Consider the following 20,902-nt stretch of genomic DNA (forward strand, 5'->3'; position numbering starts at 1 on the left):
ATGCTCCCAGGCCCAGACCTGGTGAAAGACCCCGCGCCATCGAGGACTACCCCGCACCTCCACCACAATTTGTCACGTAGGATGGGACACAACGGTAAAGAAAGAACTTGTGCCCGAACAAGACGAGAGGAAACGAGCAAAGGTCCTTGCGTCTCGTTCGATCTCCGAGAACGACTGCCTGCGTTCGTGGCGTGATCTCTTGCGTGATCTCCCCCTCGCAGTGCACGTGCGCTCGCGCCTCCGTTGGCGAACACAGACAAGCTCGCGCTCCCGGTGCCGAGTTTGCGCTGCCGGTTGCAGCCGGTTCTTGCGCGTGCAACGCGGCCCACTTTGCGACATCTCTGAAAGCATGCGGCGGTCACGTACCACGAGACACAAGGGATGGACAGACCCATGACTTAAGGAGCTTCGCCCCTAAAACAGATTAAAGCCGTATCTTGTGGTCTTTAAAATGTACGTGCCACCGACCAAGGCCAGTGATGGAGTCTGCTATACTCCCCAACCGAATGTCCGCAACGAATATCGATTGCATGCGTTAGATCCATTATCTCCATTGACACTGCCGCCCTTGTTTTCTGAAACATTCGCCGGTAGCTTCCGAATGCTGTAAAGGTAAAAGGTTAGTTCCGAGGCCCAAAAATCCGCTCTGGTGGCTCAGTGGATACGGCGTTGCGCTGCTAAGCGCGAGGACGCGGGTTAGATCCCGGCCATGGCGGTCAGTGCTTTTTTGATTGAGGTGGAAAATTGGTGCATCTTGCACTCGGGGTGCAAGGCGGGAGAAACAGCAGAGCTGGGGGTCGACGTAGCTCCTCCCCACACTGACAGTGGATCCAGGAGAGAGGGAGCAGCCGAACCCCAGCCGTGCAAAGCCGCTTTGGACGGCGCTGTAAAGCAAAGGCCATTAGAGTGTGTACAGTGTTTTATTTAGTAGCAATTGTCGTCATCTTCCGACAACACAACGGCGTAGGGCAAATCCTCTTGTAGCGCGTCCTCGTCTCGGTAGAGGTCCACTTCTTCGTCATCTGGTCCGGTGGCTGTCTCCGCGTGTGGATTGTGAAGGGATGGCTTGACACACTCGTCGACATCGCCTTCGGCGCGGCGGACCCGTAGCGCGCCGGTCGCTACCCGACGACAACGACAAAGGCCGGAGCTCCTCACGTGGCGTAAGCCCGCGCGCAAGCCTGGACGACGCCGGGCGGTCGCCGCGAAAGCGAGATTCACACGACGGAGAAACCCTCTCTTTTTGGCCCGCGGGACCCGCTCACGTGACCGGTTTTAGGCTCCGCCCCTCGGTGGGGATAGCCCGCGGTGGCTCCGCGAAAGAAAATGCCTCCGCATGTTTTCGCTCGACGGCGGTGGCCCTCGGCGGGGAATGGAACCTGTTCCTCGGCGCTGTCGTCTGCTAGTCACTCCGCGTAGCTCCGCACGTGTGGATGCGCCGCCAGGCCGGATAATCCGGTCACGTGCTTTTGACGTCACATATCCGTCCGCCTCCGTGAGAGGGTTTCTCCGTCGTGTGAATCCCGCTGAAGCACGCGCTCCCGTACGCTCGGGGTTTTCTGTCTACTCCGGACGGATTGGTGTCGGCCTAAACAACTCTGCTGTTAAAAACGAAAACGTCCGTGTGTCGAGATTCCCGCGCGCGTGGTCTGATCCGTAGTCCTACAGTAGTGCTGCTCCGGTGCGTAAAGCCCAAAAGTTTTGAACCATGACACATGTTCCTTGAAAGGCAGGATCATAAATACGGCAGTTCTCAACAACAAATGTTTGGCGATAGACGTCAGCGTTCTCGGACAATGTTGAACAAATAAAAGGAATGGAATCACTTCTTTGTGTTTAAGGTGAAAACCTAATTAGTGCCGCAGACGTCAGGACGTATACCTTAACGCTTGGCTTTGGGTACCTCTTGACCACGTCAGACCTCGCAGCGTGACGGCAGGCCATCGCATGCCCGCGTTTCTCCCTCCCTTTGTTACGCATCAACTTTTCGGCAAGCAAGTTGTCAACTGCAAAATACGGGAGACTTCAGGAAGCAGGATTCGCTAACGTTCCGCGAAACCGGCAGGGGCAGACTGATAAAAACTCCTCCCGGTGTCGGGCTGCTACAGTGGAGACCCGGCTTCAAATCCCATCTGATCCCGCGTGCGTTATTTATTTATTTGCTCATTGCAGCGGTGGCCATTTTCTTGACCGGACAACTGAAACAACAGCAAAGGTGCTTTTAACAGCGGAGCTGCTGTACAAGCCGCAGGTTTGCTGCTGCAGGAAAAAATACCAAGAAAATGGGAAGCGCTCGTGAGCTCGTTCCTCGCGGCGACCACCGAGCCCTCGGCTCGCGCAGGGGCTTTAGCAAAAAAAAAAAAAAATCCAGCGCTGTCGTCAAGCGCTACCGCGCATAAAAAAAAAATTGGCTCCAATCTACGCTGTGAAGGTGATTGGAAAGCAAAACTTTAACCCACAACAATTGCCCATGCGACGTCACTGGAATTCACACACGTGGTTCTGCAAAGAGTGAAACCAGAGATTCTGCCAGCCGCTACCTGTAATTCGCGGGGGCGGCGTCCCGAGCGCAGCAGCATGCAGCGTCGGCCACGGCCGGGCTAGAGCGGCGGACGCCGCCGCTGTAGCCCGGCTGTGCGTCGGCAGAAAGAAAACGGAGAGGAGCGTCTTTCGAAGAGTGAGACAGCGGAACCTAGCCATTCTGATGTGCTAGCTCGGGGCTACACCATCGCGCGACACAAGCGCAGACACCGAAACAATTCGGCATGCCAGCATAGTGATTCCCATTTATGCCGATTAAAACTATTTATCAGAACCAGTTGCTCCTTTCGCCTTTTGCAATACCTCTTAAAACACAACCGAATTGGTATTGAACAATTAAAAATATTAAAGCCGTTCCACTCAATGTGAAAGCTGTCTGAAGTGCAGAGCAGCGATTCGCCATAATGGGCTGCAGCACTGTTATCCGCTCACTGCTGCCACCCAATGCATTTCATATTTCCCGACTTCGCAGTGCTCGCGCACCTTCTTCCTGAAACTGCGCCAGCGGGAGTTCTGTTCTTTTTGTGCTTGCTTTAATTCCGTATGCTGGAGCTGCTTTGCGTCATTTCGAAAGCGCCATTTCGTTCTTGTGCGGCTGGAGCCTTTCTGCGTCATTTCAAACGCGCCATTTGTTTTTGTTTTTCTTGCGCGGCCGCTATCGTGAAAACCAACCCAACGAGCATTCCGAACTAAATGAACTCGCGGGATGCCGGTTATATACACACATTTTGCCTGAAATTTACGTGCAGTTTTTTTTTGTGCTAAACAACGGGGAGATGTATGACAAGGGCCAGCGGTTCACGAGGTTCGATCGACTTAAACCACAGGATTTTCGAAGCCTCAGAGTGACCCCCTGACGACAGTACAGAAGGGTCTACTTGGGTCCTTTCTTTTGCGTTGGTCTACGCGCTTTATAGTGGTCAGTAGCAACATATCCTGAGCGTTTCTCTAGTGCCGTACAGAGTTCAGTATAGCTCATGAACTCTTTCTTTGAACGCTGGTGAACTTTCTGTGACTTGATTTGTAGTAGCTTGTTGCCCACGCCAAACATTTTTGTGCAGTGTGTAGAATGACCATGTTACACAGCCCGAGCACGCACCCTCCGGGCACCGCACCAGTCGCTCCGTGACCCACAGCCTATCCAGCAGCAGTACCGTGCAGTTCTGCAACACTACCGCCTTGCAAGATGTGCCTGCCCACCACCGCACCAGAAGATCACCCGAGAGGAGGCTGTAGCCTGGCGGCAACTACAGACAAACACATACCCCCCACCTTAGCTTCCTGCACATCATACACCCCACAATATATCCACCAACATGCCCACACTGCAGCGAGCATCCAACACTGTACCACACCACGTGGGCTTGCCAAAACACACCAGCAGCCCCCATTATTCGTACCCCCACCCTCGAGTAGTGGGAGGCCGCGCTGTGCAGTTCGGACACTGAGGACCATGCGACAATTGGTGGACCGGACAGGCAGGACCGTAGCCGTCGCAGGGGCCCTGGACTGAGGGCTTCTCCCGCTTTCAATCGCGAACCTCTTTCACTTGAATAAATGTTTCACCACCATGAAAACTGATTGTATAATTTTCTTTTCTTAGGGCAGCGCTGTTATCACTAGTCGCTGCGCCCTGATATGGGGGTAGGGTTGCCACCTGCCCGGTTTTTGACCGACCCGACCGGTTTTTTGGCCATCATGCCACGATTGTTTATTTTTTTGGCATTTATAAGCGTTAATTCAGCAACTACGACGATAAATAGGTGTCGGCAAGCTGTGCAAAGACACGCGAGCAGAGAAAATATGCGGGCGAGCGCGGGCGAGATGCAAAGAAGAGCTTTTCATGGACGAAGTATGTGCGGTTACCTTTCAGTGCAGCGCATTCTGAGCAATAACCAAAATTTCAGTAACTTTCATTACAAACGTTATGTTGATTCCTCTCTAGGAAAACGGCTACAATGCGTATGACATTGCATGTCATAAAACATGGATTCTTTTTTTTTCACCACAAATTATGCCTTCTAAATACCACGCCCCCCCCCCCCTTCCCCCGACGGGCTGGTTTTTTTTTTCTGGAAAAGGTGGCAACCCTATATGTGGGTTATAATAAATTCCCTTTACCCCTCGCTGCGCTGCCTGATTCCGGCAGTCGCATCGACCGTTAGCGAGCTACGACGACCAGGTGAGCCCATAAAGTGCTCTGCACAAGGGAGTCCCATTTGTGGCAAGCAGTGCGCAAAAAGGTAGCGTTTCTCTAGCAGCCAGATGACTGTATGTTGTCTCTACATTTTGTTTTCCCGCCCTGCAAACCAATCGTTAACGTATCTTTGCTGTATGACTACTTAATTACGTCGGGTCCGGGTTGCCCAGGAGGTACTGCAAGTTAATCAAGCCGTGGGAAGGAAGCGCGCAATGGACACGAAGCTGCGCCATAACAGGCCCAAAACAACCGTCCCTAAAGCAGACGGCAAAGCCGTACCGCCGACGCGCCCGCCGGCGAGCAGGCACCTCCGCGCGGGGAACGCTGGGTAAATTCGCCGCGCCATCTACAGCGTGCTCCGTGAGTGAAACCCTCAGCCGCCGCCTCCGCCGCGTTGGGAGTTTATTGTCCCGCACGCCGCAAAAGATCCGTTGGCTGGTAGAGGTAGAAAGCTTTGCTTTAAAAAGAGAACTCCAGCGCTAATTCTAAAGTCTAAAAGACACCCTGCTTGGGAGAGGTCACCGCGGCCGCGGCATTCTCTAGAAGACATTATGGATAATTGGAGACATGATTACGAGTGTGCCACTCCTTCCCGATGTGCCTTGCAGATCCCGCCACCGCTGCCTTGAGTCGATGACGAAGAGCTGGGGGAAGTCCACAATGCTGAGTATGACTTTGCATCCACCACTCCCCGCGAAGAAGACGACGACCTCTGTGATGCATATGACGACGATTACTAGCACTTAACTACGTGTCTGGCAATTCTCACATACAACAGCTCCGCCATTCAAGTCTTGCGCGTGAGTGCAAGCTTACGTGAATTTTGTACGCAGTGTGGGGCACTTAGACGTACGCCTTAATAGTGCTTCCGCACTAATAAAATGCGTGTGCGTTCATCTGACTTTGGTATTTAAAGGAGTGGCAACCAACCGAAGCCGGTTGGCTGCTGAAAGGTGGTGTACTGCTGCGTTGCCTAACAGCGGTTGGCCGTCAGAACACCGAAGGCCCGCATCACCACTTGAACTGGCGGGCCAGAAAGAAAATTTATTAATAGCCGACACAAAGACCCGCTGTGCTAAATACTACACGGGTCGCCTAAACCATACACACTGCATGTATCACTTCACAACTCTATCACACCACTCACTACACACACAGTTCACTCTACAGTTCTCCACAGTTCACTAGTACACACACTACTAGAACCACTATTACACCGAAAGATCACTGTAGATCACATCCTCGACAGTTCACGAGACACTGCACGTATCACTTCACAACACTATCACACCACTCACTACACACACCGTTCACTCTACAGTTCTCCACAGTTCACTAGTGCACACACTACTAGAACCACTATTACTCTGAAAGATCACATCCTCGACAGTTCACGACAACACGTCACCATCAATACAACAGTCAATAGGGTAGAATAGACACTTCTATTTGCTTGTTTACCACACGGATAAACCGAGTGGACCACCGCTGAAGGAACTGCTCTTCCCCCAGTGCGGCGAGCTCAGCCTCCAGATGATCGAATAGACGCGAGCGCATTTTTCGTAGCATTAGAAACATGCACTTATGCGGCCGCGCACTGAGCGCCGCAAAGCCGCGCCTTTTCCAGATGATCTGGGCACGAACGCACAGTAAAAACATAACAAATGCGTCGCGCGATTTTGTGCGTGCGTCGAGTTTGTGTCCAAACATCCGCGCTAACAATTTCCAGTAGGTCTTTGCAACCTGGCAATCGAACATCGCATGCTGCAGGGTTTCACGCAGCCCGCACTGTGGGCACCTGTTGGAAGGTGCCACACCCCATGCTGCGATGCGGTCTGCCGTGGGCAGGACCCCCCAGCCGCGTTGCCAGCTGAAATCTCGGACGTCGGCCGGTAAAAATGAGCCCGTCAGCTGCTTCCACCTTACCGCCCTGCTCTTTCGGAGCCGGTCCTCAGTGAGCTGCGTCACTAGGGTTTCGTAAATTTTAGTCGGTGGTGTGTTGAGGACGTCCATGTCAGGGAGTTGCGTTCTGAAATTTCTGAACGACTTTATGACGTGCTTATAAAAAGGGGGTGGCTGCTCGGCTGAGGGTCCTACCCGCACGCCATCGAAAAACAATGCTCGGTCAGTGCCAAGGAAGAACTCACAGAGCTTTCGCCCCGCGTATTCCTCATCACGCGCTAGGTTGAACAAGTTCCTTATTGCGAGGAGACTACTCATAGTTTTTAAACAGGGGATACTGAAACCGTGCACCCATGCTGCTTGGAAGTCGCAAGCAAGTGCGGGCCACTTTTTCAGTTTTCCCACCTCAGAAAAAAAAAAGGGGGGGGGGGGTGAAGAGAATTTATTGTAACCCGCATATCAGGGCGCAGCGACTAGTGATAACAGCGCTTCCCTAAGAACAGAGAATTATCCAGTCAGTTTTCATGTAACATGGTCATTATACACACTGCACAAAAATGTTTGGCGTGGACAACAAGCTACTACAAATCAAGTCACACAAAGTTCACCAGCGTTCAATGAAAGAGTTCATAAACTATACCGAACTCAGTACGGCACTATAGAAATGCTCAGGATATGTTGCTCCTCACCACTATAAAACGCGCAGACCAACGCAAAAGGAAGGCTTCTTCTCCTAGAGCTGTCAACTCGTGTTCCAAATGACTCATGAGAATCGACCGGACACGTCACAACAGTGGGTACATTGCCCGTTATGGCTGGGCTAGAAGACATGCAGCACCACGCTTTCTCCACAAAACGAAAGCACCAGCACACATCAGAAAATTCACCAACACATCATTTGAACGAGTGTTCATTCGAAGTGCGAGTCCGAACATCTTGCTTTTTACAGTCCAGAACGTTGCCGCTACACGACAGTGAAACAAGGCATGTTCTAATGTTTCAGTGTGGACGCAGTGCGAACACCATGCGGAACGCACAACGCCGAATCTCGCCTGACGGTCACACGTCGGAAGAACTTTCAGCCACGTAAACAGCCAAAATCCCGAACATCAGCCGGAAGTGCCGCCGAAGTCAGCTGATGCCAACGGACACCGCGTGACCTTCCTATCTGTTGGCTGTCTAATTGGGTTATGGCCAATTTTTCGCACACTTCACTTGCCGTACTTTCCCTTAAACTTAGGCTTGGCAAGGAAAAACTGGAGATTTCGCAATGGCCGAGGGGGGCTGGGGGGGGGGGGGGGGGTAAAGAGAATTTATTATAACCCACATATCAGGGCGCAGCGACTAGTGATAACAGCGCTGCCCTAAGTACCGAAAATTATCCAATCAGTTTTGATGTGACGAGGATGAGCGTGAGGGTCGATGGCGATGGGGTTGCACGGAATGTGCTCGGGAAAACAATGAAGTGCCAGCGCAGCACATACACAGCGCCCACTCGGTGAAATTTAGCGTCCGCAAATATTACGGCATTGCGCACGCGTGACAGTTAATTTTCATCGGTAATTTATAATATTGGCAACATCCATGGGCTCTCGAAAGTTCTTAACAGCACACGCCTTGTGGTTCCCTCGAGGAGAAAAATCCAGCGTTGTGAGCAGCGGATGCAACCTTTTGCTACATTAGAAGCATCATCAACTGTCCCCTATGCGCCGGACTTAGGGAGCTCAGGCCTAGCGTTCCGCTTTGAGAGCTTAGTTCCCCACACCCGGCCCAATACCTCATATTGGCTTGCAGCATTCGGAACTACGCCCAAAAGTGTAATATCGCGTTTAATTGACAGATTGACCGAGTTACCGAGTAATACACCGTATACGCGGCAAACGGCCATGACGAACCAAAGCGCCTTTTTGCAACACCGTGCACAGTAACTTTACTAATCTATTTATTCAGACGAAAGCTTCATTAAGTGCCCATCTTCCGAAAAGCGCCGTCCTCGTTTTTGCTGTAGTTGTCCGGCCAATAAAGTGGCCGCCGCTGCAGAGTGTAAATGAAGAAAGAGATGTGTGATGCGATGGGATTTGAAGACGGGTCTGCATATATATAGTAGCGACCAACTGTGCGACTTCGACATGGTGCCAGCGCAGAGCAAAAGTTGTTGCTGTTCCTTTCTTCGTGGCACATGCGTGCTAGGGGGATCGGCCAGGAACCGGGAGCTTTGAGGGCGTGCCCGCTTCACAAAATTTAAAAAGCAGGAATCGGAAACGTTAGGTCGCAGAAAAGCATGCGTGCCGCATGCTGAGCATGATGGCACGTGAGTAGAACGGGTGCACGCCAGCCACGCAGAACGCAGATTGCGGGGAATATGTGGCGTGTGACAGTGTTCGCTGACGTAATTCGTGCCGTAATACGAAGAAAGGAAAGCGGAGGGAGAGACGCAGACACAGTGCAGCAGAAAAGAAGCCGGTGGAAGTAACTCGCGCTGCAGAAGACAATGAAACGAAAGCGAAGAATGAGACGCAAGTATGATGTAGAATAAGTTGTTCATAATAATTATAACCAGGCTTTCGCCTTCAAATCACGTAAGCAAACTTAACTGCCCCGAGGATCTTAACTGCGAAGCAGTATACCTCTAACCAGCCATGGAGATATTCGTGTCCGCGTCAGCAGAAAACTCCCAGGCTACTACTGGCTACACAAACACGCATCCCAGGCTACTACTGGCTACTGGCTACACCCTGGCTATACAAATAAACATCTGACAACGCCATGGATCAAACCTGGGCCCGCGTAGAGAAGAGGAGCGAGAGCCCGTCGTCTTGCCGACTAAGCTACGCCCAGACGTGTAGAAGGAGACAGACGGTTGTTTGGATTCAGTGTTCGTGGAGGGGCCGGGAGGGCGCTCTTTGGCGACGACGCATGAAACAAGAGGGAGGGGGAACCAGTGAGGGAGATGACGCCAAAGACGCGGTGTCGCCCCCTCCTCCTCACCCTTCGAAAGACCCTAAGGGTCTATTCGTTTCACCTGCACACGTGAACCAGTTCAGGCGGTGCAGTACTTCGCCGTTCGTTTCAGTGGGGCAGCTCGCGGCACCTGAACCGCACCGTTCGATTCACCGGTGGTGCCCACGGGGGCAGGACGAGTTCACGGCTTTGCCTGCACTCCCTGCCGAGGAGGTGCAGAAGCAGACGAAAAAAGTGCACGGCTGGTTCCGCCATTTTTCACCGCCTTGAAGTGGTTCCAGAGGTGCAGGCTGAATAGAATAGACAGACCCTAAATGTGGCCGCCAGAAACGGCGCGTTCCAAACTGCGCAGTAAGGTGCCGGCACGTGCGACATGAAAGCAAGCAAAAAAAAGAACAGAACTCCCGCTCGCGCTGTTCAGGCAGGGGGCGCGCGAGCACTGCGAAGGCGGTAAATTTTAATTGCTTTGGACAAACGTCCGTTTAATTCACCAAGAAAGGAGTGATACGGGGAGGCGAAGAGCGTGATGGGTGGTAGCAGTGAGCGGATGCCACGTGTGTGAATTCAAGTGACGCCGCATGGGTAATCGTTGTGGGTGTCGTGTACAGCTTCGCAGTTCCACCACCTCCACAGCGTGGGTTGGAGTTTTTTTTTTTTTTTTTTTTTTTTGTAAAGGCGAAAACCTTAAATTCTCCGTTATGCGAAAAACCGGCGTCCGGCGTCGGCGTGACCGACACATTGTCCTAAAAATGGCCAACAATGCAAGGAGGATAGAATTAATGGAGAGAAAATTTGGCCAGAATGCGAGTCTAGCACGCGTGCTCTGTATATGCACCACAACCGATCCTCGGCGCAGCTGACACAAGGGGAGCCAGTCCATGCATCGTGGACTTCGATTTAGGGACATATATGTGGTAGGAACAGGTGCCGAGGCCTTCAGGAATAACATGTACACGCTAGTTAATCAAGCAAGAAGGCATGTTACGCAAATGGCGTAGGGCGAACAAGGGCGATTGGTAATGCACATCATTGCTTTAGCAAAGAGTGGAAAACGACTCCAAGGGATCAGGACGATGATCATGAGAAAACACAACCGGTTTTGTGTCCACTGCAATGAACTGGTGCCACTTTATGATTGCATCAAGTGACCATACTTGAACCATCGAGGAGGGGGAGGAGTAAACATTTATTGGGCAAAAGGACGGGAGTGAGTGGTGGTGGTCAGCTTCCTACGTCCAGAAGGCCGCGAGCCTTTGCTGATTCCAGAGCTCGTTGCACCAGGGCTTTTTGGCGCTCCGGTGCCGAGCTGGTCAGCGCAGACTCCCACTGCTCAGGGGAAGGGGAGAGGACGGGGTCAGGGTTGCGTGGGCCGGAGTAGACGAGGTGATAGGTTGTGAGAGGAGTGTCGCAGTGCGGGCAGTTGTAGGGGTATGTGGATGGAGATATGTGTGCGAGGATGGTGTGGTTGTAAAAGGTGTCAGTTTGTAGTCTGCGATAGATATAGGCCTCGTAGTTAGATAACGTGTGGTGGGGGGAGGATTTGTTCTTCTCGTGTGGGTGTAATGCGACGAGAGTGAGTTGTAGCTGTTGTCGAGGGGTGCCAGGTGGGTAGCTCCACTGTCCGTGCCCCTCAGGGTAGCTTGCGTTGGGGATGGGAATGCCCGGGAGTGGAGTTCTCAGGCGGAAGCGTGCACCGCTTCGTTCCCAGCAAGACCCGAGTGGCCACCTAGGAGTCCAGACAATGGCTACTTCTATGCCTTCAGGCAATCGCTGTAGGATTGGGGTGGCCTGGGGTGGTGCCAGCCCAGCTTGGTACATTCGGCAGGCTTCCTGACAGTCCGAGAGGATGGTAAGATAGGGTTGATTGTGGTGAGTGGCTATAGCTAGAGCTTCTGCCGATCTTGTGGATAAGTCAAAGTACGTTGCTGCAGTGGCAATTTCTCCTTTGGAATCGAGCATGACCAGGGTGGTGCCAAGTATCTTGGGATTCTGAGCGCTATCCGTGTATCGGGTATGACAGTCGTCTGCATATTTCTTCGTAAGCTGAAGGACCCTTGCCTCACGGCGGCCTCGATTAAGGCTGGGTGCATATGCTTGGGAACGGTAGCAACCTTGAGTTTCTTGCGTATGTGGAGCGGGATTCATTGAGGTGAGTCGTTGGTGTTTGGGCTTGGTCTTCCGATGTTATGAAGCACTTTCCTCCCTGTAGGAGTAAGTGTGAGGCGATGAAGTTGTGAATTTCGCTGGGCTTCAATTAGCTCTTAAAGAGTGTTGTGTAACCCCAACCGGAGTAGTTTTTCATTGGAAGTGTAAGTGGGGAGGCCGTTTTGTATGTTTTCCGTATGAAGACGTCCAGCTTGCTGATCTCTTGAGGTTTGAGTTCAATAAAGGTAGCCGCATATGTTATCCGGCTAAGTAGAAGGGCTTGTACCAATCGGCATGTGTCAGTTTCGGTGAGACCGTGCTTTTGGCCTTGTATTCGGCGTGTGAAGTGGGTAAGTTGCGTCACGGTTCTGTGAAGTTGCGGTAAGAGGGCCGAACCCGAACCATCGTGGTGGAAAGGCACGCCAAGAATTCTAAGTGTTCGCACTTTGGGAACGGGCTGCCCGAAAATTGTGACGTCTGGGTCCGGAGTGCGAGGGGGTGGGCGTCCTCGCGTTCTTTCCCTGAGGATGAGGAGTGCTGATTTAGAAGGCTCACATGTTAGTCCCCTTGGTTGAAGGTATGAGATGGTTTCACGGTGAAGCGTCCACCGTGAACAATCGAGATGATTAAAATAAAATGCGATGCTTTCGCATCACAACACATAAAATAAGCAGTCTTACGTGTCTGACTTTTTTTTCGTAAAATTTTGGTAAGTTTTTCTGTCCATATCGTGATGTTTTTGAGCCTCTGCAATGAGAACAGCCCTGAAGCCGCGAACCATGCTTTATGTCTGTTGTTTTCAGCGTCTGGTCCCGCCCGCCCGAAAACACGCGCTTGGAAGCGAAGCGCGTGTTTTCTTCCCTTTCCTTTGTATGCCGCGCAGGCTGTCGTATTTTATAGGGAGACTGTTTCACCCTGTCGTCAATAGAGTGTTTTCTGATCGCCAGTGTTCTCGATCTGATTCGATGGCTCCAGAAAGATCGATGCGCAAAGATAAATGCTATCTGCAGGGCAAACGCCGCGGCATTTGATTCGCCGACACCCGTCTGTGCACGACACTTTGCTGACTGCTCGTTCGCCGCTCGTGTAGTCTTTGGGTTCTTGAGCTTTTGAGCCCTCGAGTCTTTGAGTTCCAAACGCACCAAGGGGCTTGTCAATAACATTTTCCGCGACAGTTGTAATAAAAAGGCCTATCGTTCGAGGAATTAGAGGGCATTAAATGGGATGTAATAGTGCTTAGTGAGGTTAGAAGGACGGGTGAAGCCTTTACGGTGCTGAAAAATGGACACGTCCTATGTTGACGTGGTCTACTGAACAGAAGATAACTGGGAGTAGGATTTCTAGTCAATAAAAGCATAGCTGGCAACATAGACAAATACTATAGCATTAACGAAAGGGCAGCCGGTCTTGTGATTCGGCTTAATAAAAGGTACAAACTCAAGGTGGTACAGAGCTACGCGCCTACATCGAGCCACGACGAGCAGCCAGTTTAACGCTTTTATGAAGATGTGGAAGCGGCAATGGCTAAAGTAAAAACACAGTATACCGTAGTTATGGGAGACTTAAATGCTAAAGTCGGCAAGAATCAGGCTGGAGACAAGGTAGTTGGAACTATGGTCTGGGCTGTAGAAATAGCAGGGGGGACCTACTAGTCGAGTTCGCAGAACGGAATAATCTACGCATCATGAACACCTGCAAACGGTAAAGCCGGAAGTGGACGTGGAGGAGCCCGAATGGGGAGCATAAAAATGAAATAGACTTCATATTATGCCTTAACAAAACTAGTTGAGCTAGTTCGTTCATGCTTATTGGAAAGAATAAAAGAATGGCAGGCCTGTATGTGGTGTGTGTTTCTACTTCGTCTTCGTCTGCTTAGTGCCCCTTTTATTCTTTCATATTATGAGATAACCCTTGCGTCGTGTAGGATGTGGAAGTGCTCGGAAGGGTACGGTGTAGTGACCACCGTATGGTAGATCTCGAATTAGGCTCTATTTGAGGAGGGACCGTAACAAGCTAGTACGAAAGAAGCCGATCAATGAGCTAACAGTAAGACGTGAAGTTGAAGAATTCAGGATCGCGCCGCAAAACCGACATTCAGCTCGACACAGGAAGCCAGCGACAATCTTACACGCATATCACGGAGTGTGCAGTAGAAGTCGGGGGCACGATGGCTAGACAGGATAATGGTAAACTTTCCCAGGAGACGAAAGATTTAATTAGGAAACGGCAAACCATGACAATCTCCACCCCAGCTGACAGAATAGAACTAGCGGAGCTTTCAAAGTTAATCAATAAGCGTAAGAGAGCTGACGTACGGAAGTATAATATGGAGAGGATCGAATGTGCTGTAAAGAACGGAGGCAGCCTGAAAGCAGTGAAGAGGTGTCTAGGCGTGGGGAAAAATCAGATGTATGCACTTAAAGACAAGCAAGGCAATGTCATCACAAATAGGGATAAAATAGTCATAGTAGCCGAGGAGTTCTATAGAAATCTGTACAGTAGCTGGGAAATCTAGGATAATGCCTAGTGACAAAGTTGTTCAGAGGAGATAGACATCCCACCAGTAACGACAGAAGAAGTAAGGAAGGCTTTTAAAGAAATGAAAGGGGGCAAAGCTTCTGGGGAAGATCAGGTAACAGCAGACCTCTTGAAGTACAGCGGGCACATTGTACTAGTAAAACTGGCAAACCTATACACGCAATGCCTAATGACCGCGAGTGCACCGAAATCTTGGAAGAACGCGAACATCATCCTAAACCATAAGAAAGGTGACATGAAGGACTTGAAACATTACAGGCCGATCAGCTTACTGTCAGTCGTCTACATGGTACTTACCAATGTAATCGCTAATAGATTTTCTGCCCCCTTAGATTTCAGTCAATCTAAAGAACAAGCGTGGTTTCGTAAAGGCTATTCAACAATGAACCATATTCACACGATCAATCAGGTGATAGAGAAGTGCGCGGAGTATACTGAACACCTATATATAGCCTTCAGAGATTATGAGAAAGCATTTGACTCGGTCGAAACCTCAGCAGTCATTCAGGCATTACGGAACCAGGCTGTAGACGAGCATGTAAGAATACTAGAGGATTTACAATGGGTCCGCAGCTACCGTCATCCTCCATAAGGAGGGCAGTAAAATACCTATACGAAAGGACGTCAGACAAGGAGACACAATCTCTCCAATGTTATTGACAGCATGTTTACAAGAAGTATTTAGAACATTTGATTGGGAACAGGTGGGAGTAAGGGTTAATGGAGAATACCTCAGTAATCTCAGATTTGCTGATGACGTTGCCTTGCTATGTAACTCGGGGGACGAATTGCAAAGCGTGCTTACCGCACTGGACAAACAGAGTAGAACCGTGTGCCTGAAAATTAATATGCAGAAAACTAAAGTAATGATCAATAATTTAGGGACAGCACACCGGTTTGAGATAGGTGGCTAGGCATTGAAAGTGGTAAGCGAATATATCTACTTAAGCCAAGTTGTGACTCCGGATCCCAACCTCGAGGCAGAGATAATTAGAAGGATAAGAATGGGGTGGAGTGCATTCTGCAGGCATTCTCAGATAATGAATGGCAGCCTACCATTGCCCCTGAAGAAGAAAGTGAATGACAGCTGCATCTTATTGGTACTCACCTACGGGGCAGAAACTTCGAGGCTCACTAAGAGGGTTCAACATAAATTTATGGCAACTCAGCGAGCAATGGAACGGAAGATGATAGGTGTAACATTAAGGGACAAGAAGAGAGCGGAATGGGACAGGGAACAAACGCGTGTTAAGGATGTATTAGTCGAAATTAAGAAGAATTGGGCGTGGGCAGGGCACGTAATGCAAAGGACAAATAACCGTTGGTCATTAAGGGTAACAGAGTGGATCCCTAGAGAAGGCAAGCGTGGTAGGAGGCGGCAGAAAGTTAGATGGGCAGATGAGATCAAGAAGTTTGCGGGGATAAATTGGTCGCAGTTAGCACAGGACCGGGATAATTGGAGATTAATGGGAGAGGCCTTTGCCCTGCATTGGGCGTAGAAAGGCTGGTGATGATGATGTAAAGGTGCCACTTTACGTAGGTGCGAAAGGTATTAAAACGTGACGAAGCAGAGCCAAAAACAGGCCGTCGACCTTAGTGGCACAAACACAGCGCTGTGTTTTTCGGCAGAGGCGACTTTGTCGGCACAGGTGGACAGTTTAAAAGTGAAGCGCGATTTATACAATGGTGGGACTTAAAGAAATGCAAATAGTATACTCTACAATAAATCGAGCGGATAAGTTTCGGGGCAGTCAAAATCTGCCCACCAAATTTTGAAATATGTAAATTCAGGAATTGTAAAATTGGGGTTCAGCTTTACCCCACTGAAGCTATTGGTTGGCGGATAAGAAAACAGTCGGTGTAACAAAAAGGAGTAACCACCCATTATTTGTTCATGCATATTTGAAACACATTTTATGGTGTGCTACAACGGGTACTTAATGTCGACAAAGTCCAAGGAGACCGGCTGATTAGGAATACGGGTCCACACGGTTGCCCGCAGGGGCACCAATAGGGATTGCCCTCACCTCTGCCCCATCCACCTCTATACCCCCTCCTCTCCTAAGAAATTAGGCGCTTCAGCGCTTCTTACGAGCCGTGATTAATGCGAAATCACTGACGTCCAATCGAACGCCGCCGGGCGTTGTGCGGCGAGCCGAGCCCCCGGCTCTCTGGTGACTCTTAACTAATCACAGCGCGACAGACAAGACTGACAGAATAGTAACCGCAGGACAAGGCTGTCCTGTTGTGATTAGTTATGAACACCTACCAACTCGCCCAACTTGCAACTCTCTGGTGACTACTGCGCGGCTAGGCGAGAGGAGCATGCATATGCGGCCAGAGCCACCAAATAAAAAATTGGCCGCGTATCTGCTCCTTTCGTTGCAAATGCCGTCAAAAGACGATAGTCTTTATCGGCTTTTGCGAAGTAAATGCCTCCCTTCGCTTTCCCGCTCACCTCTCATGTTGTTCCGTACGCTTTTGTGTTTGTGACGTCAAGAAAGTTGTGAACGGCGAGAGCTCATTGGATAAGCATCTACAGATGGTTTTCTGAAATGAACAGTTCCTAAGTGATTGGGCAGGAGAAATAAACGTAAATCAAAGCTTTCCGACAGCTCATCGTATCGAAAAAACCCAGACTACAGCTTTTATACGCTGCGAGGCAGGCTGCTTCCCTAACTATTCAGTCAGCCGCCATGCTTTCGGTTTCGTTTTCGAAAAGCATTGGTGCGCAGTTAGCGAAGTCAATAACCTACGACATTGAGTGCCCGAGCTTCTGCGAGAAATATGCCCGGCAGGAAGCAGCTTAAGTCCCTTCATTAGAAGCGGCAAAAGGAACAAGATGCGCTGCAGGTGGTTAAGCGACCCGCCCGAGCTTCCAATCTCCCGTTCTCCGCGCGCGCATATTGCTAACGGTAAAGAATTATTCGAATATTCGAACCTGCTTCGAACATTCGAACGCCCGTGGATTCGAACGCTCGGTTCGAAGGCCCGTGAAATTAACTTACTGCGGGGGGTTAGCTGACCGATCTGCCCTTGCGATTTTCCGTTCACCTCGATCCGCTGTTGATAATCCGCAAAGCGCGGGTCACTCTACCCTTGTTATGTCTGAGCCACGGGGAGCGCGGGCAACCTACGACTGCTCGATACGGCTACCGCAAAGAGTATTTATTTCACGCCAGCTCCGCGCCACGCGAGTGAACATAATATAAGATGGCTGTGACCACCAGAAGAGGTAAAATGAAGGCGCCGTCCCGAACGCCACCAGCCGGGAGCCCGGGACGCCGCGCTTGATGTTCGAAACCACGCCTGTTGCTTCTAAAGAGGCCTGGCTCGTAGCGGCTGGATGGGGTCTGGGAATCAGTAGTAAGAGGGCGGACTGACCACTCGAGCATATAAAAGCGTTTGCATTCCGTCGGTGCAAAATCATGAAAGTCCAAGCCAGCCTTCTCGGACAGAGAAACGTTGCCGCAGTCGGCCGTGACTCGGAGACGTAAAAGCTATCGTTGCCAGTGTTTACACTCTAGACAGCACAAGTGCTTCCGGTGCTTCGCTCCTAGTTTATGACGCAATGGCTAAGTCGCAAAAAAATGAAAGGAACGCGGGTGAGAGAAAAGCCAGCTTTGTTTGCTTATTTCTCAGCGAATAACGCATGGTTGCTTGTCGAACAAAAGCCGAGAGAGCTACGAAACGTATGATCTTTTAGTTAAAACAAAACTTAATTCAGTCTTTAGTGTCCCTTTAGTGCTTTCGTACTAAAGCCCTGACGGAGGTTCAAGGTGAAAGCCCGGCCGGAAGCTCGAAACAAAACTGACGTAATGCCCTTCGATGACGCTATCGCCTGCTAGGCGCATTTGATACATCGGTTCGCAACTGAAGAACGGCCGACGCGTAGGCTGCAACACGGTTTAAACTGCCACATTGTATGCCTCATATTTGCATTCAGCTTTGTTACTAGCCGTGCCGGCTAGTCCAACGTGCCTTGATGATACGCCAGAGCATTCTAGCGGACTCTATCAACATTCGACAAGAAGCGGCAAAATTAAGTGCCCCAAGTAGCCTGAGAGACAGCAAAGGAAAAAAAAAACGCTTAGATAACGTATTTCATTCGTGCCCTAGACGAGCCATCCTCCCCCCCCCCCTCCTGCACACGCGCACACACGCATACACGCGTAGTACACGGGCTCTTTCGAAATACCCGTCCTCCGTCTGTGCCACTTCAAGCTTCACGGCAATCACACTTCACCGCAATAGGATCGCTACTGAGGGGAAGCCACAGCTGGTTGTAGGGTAACAGTGCCTACACGCACATGGCGGCCAACTTAGAAGGACACTTCAAGCTTCTAGGGGCAAAGTTCGTGACAATTGTTAATGAGAAATTACAGTATCTAATGCACTATTTGTTTTGCGTAATTGAGTAATTAGCTAATTCTAAAGAGGTCCATACACAATGAAAATTTAGATTTTTAAAATTACAATGTTGTAGAGCATTCAGAGAAACGCAAGACATGGTGGCCCCCGCTGAATTCCTATTCTTGTAGAAGATTTTTAAGCGCTTTAAATGAGACGCGCTCCATTCAAGCTTATCCTAGAATGAGTGTCCCGTACAAAGGGTCTTACCGAATATTAGGTATTTTCTTTTTTCTATACTCACCAATTGGGCAATGAGTTGATCGAATAGTTAATCCTAGCTCAAAGTAAAGGGTACACGAAATAAGAATAATCACCACGAACGATTATCGTTTACCATATTGCAAGGAACTTGAAATTTTCAATTTCCTATCTTGACCCTATCTAAGAGGGAGTCACGCCAAGTATGGGGACGGTAGCGGCTGTAAACTTACAAAACCAAATCAGGTTTTGCAGAGCGGGACAAGCCTACTTTATTTGTAGCTCAGTATGGGCCAGTAAATAAAAAAAAATTACAAAGTAGAAAGCAAGAACATTAGGGGCATGCTTCAATCAAACCTGACCAGACGACCTTCAACAATTACACAGTAGCCGGCCGTAAATTGTAGTCGCTTCAAGCCTAGGTAATTACTTCTGCAACGCTTAGGTTGCCAGTTGTTCCAGCTACCGTCTATTAACCCACCTTTTCTGAGTTTCCCCAAGTACAATGTAAGGAGTCTGCACAGCTATACTTTGACAGTCACGCGTTGCATCTTCCTTTACCAACGAGCAGAGCAACGTGTGTATACTCACGAAAGGTTTGCTAGGCTGGGGCCTTTTCTCAACGAAGCGTCGGGCCCCTTCGGGTAGGGCCAGAACACGGAAAGCTGGTACATGATGTCCTCGTCTTCAGTTGAGAAGGATTCATCGCTGCGGCTGCGAGACAATATGCGAGCAAGCTGCTTTCAACGAGGCGACCGGGGCGGCCAACTTCGCTATCGCGCGCGCCTACTGTGGAGGGTGGGCCTGGAGGCCACCAAATCTTATTGCCCGCGAGTCTCCACTGCAAGCGCAGCTGTTCGTACCAAATACCTCGGGACACGCTCTTCCGCCGAGGTCTCGGATGATGTCGCGTATATTCACCGTACACGCACAGGAACACTCAACAGGCAGCACTTTCAACCATTGTGCTCTAAAACTGCACGACAAGCTCAAAGCTAGACGAGCGAAAAGTAGATTTTTCGAAAGCTTAAAAATTTGTGTTGTAGTTCGCCTTTGTTGATTGTTAAATTAAAAGTGATATCATGCGCACGTCTACCTGTGTTGACAACGCAGAGCTCACTCTCTAGTCACTTGTGCATTCGTTGAGTTACTCTTCGAAGTCCTCTTCTTTCCTTGTTCTTTAATAGGTTGAAGGTCCCTTTACAAAAAAAAAATATAGGTCGAACTGGCCAATTTAGGTGCCGAGATATGCATGAAACAAACACTTAGCGAGGCGGCATGCGAAGCTGTCTTTCGGGATAGACCTCCTATCAACCGTACTGTGTCAACGCCCAGCAGTGTTCTGTCTGACCGTCTCTAGCACGACTCGAACTAAGCCAGCGCTTTTCAGCGACGCGTGCGGCCAGTTATTAAAGGGGCAAAATGGGTAATAGACCGTTCACGTCGGTCAATTGCGGCGCACTTTCCCCAGCGAGCCTTCCCGATGCTGGACGCAGCGCGCTGCGCTCGCAGCCCTTCCGGCCCCGTAAAAAGATACCGCGTCTGCCCTGCCCCGGGGGGATTTACCTGAGGCTGTCGCCTTCCGAGTACTCGCTTGATGACATGTCTCGTCGATGGTGTCTCCCGTTCACGTTGCCGCAACTGCTAATGATTTAGCCCGTGCAGCGGCGGCAAAACGCGACTGCCATGGCAACCACGCGGCGGCCATCTTCAGGAGAGACCGAGCGCCGGGGGCGCCCTTTTCCCTCCGTTCCCCAGTGGGGCCAAGACCGCGCGACTCGCAACCGATCAGCTCCGGACTCGCTGCTGCCCAACGTTCCTCCCGACCGCCACGCCATCTGTCCTACACGAATGCGGTTACCCACGACCCGCGCACTGGGTCAGAATGATCGAAGGGGTCAACTTGTTCGTAACCCTTTGTAAGTGGAGTGGAAAGAAGGTGGGATAAATAGTGTCTGCTTAAGACTTCCTCCATTCGTCTTCGTGGTAGTGGGTCTCAGCTAA

At 50.4% G+C, this 20,902-nt stretch overlaps 1 protein-coding gene across 1 annotated transcript in view; it reads right to left on the minus strand.

Annotated features, from left to right (window-relative positions):
- Positions 1–20,692, minus strand: part of LOC144144469 (uncharacterized) — a 30,164-nt gene extending 9,472 nt beyond the window's left edge. Inside the window, exons 1-2 of the mRNA XM_077675928.1 lie at positions 20,465–20,692; positions 19,490–19,612 (exon numbers count right to left, since the gene is read on the minus strand). Coding sequence (XP_077532054.1) covers positions 19,490–19,612; positions 20,465–20,502 — 161 coding nt within the window. The 5' untranslated portion in view covers positions 20,503–20,692. The remainder of the gene's footprint in view (positions 1–19,489; positions 19,613–20,464) is intronic.
- Positions 20,693–20,902: the final 210 nt, after the last annotated feature.

This window comes from Haemaphysalis longicornis, unplaced genomic scaffold (assembly GCF_048455015.1).
Source record: "Haemaphysalis longicornis isolate Haplotype H1 unplaced genomic scaffold, Haemaphysalis longicornis Haplotype H1 scaffold_1, whole genome shotgun sequence".
NCBI classification, from domain to species: domain Eukaryota; kingdom Metazoa; phylum Arthropoda; class Arachnida; order Ixodida; family Ixodidae; genus Haemaphysalis; species Haemaphysalis longicornis.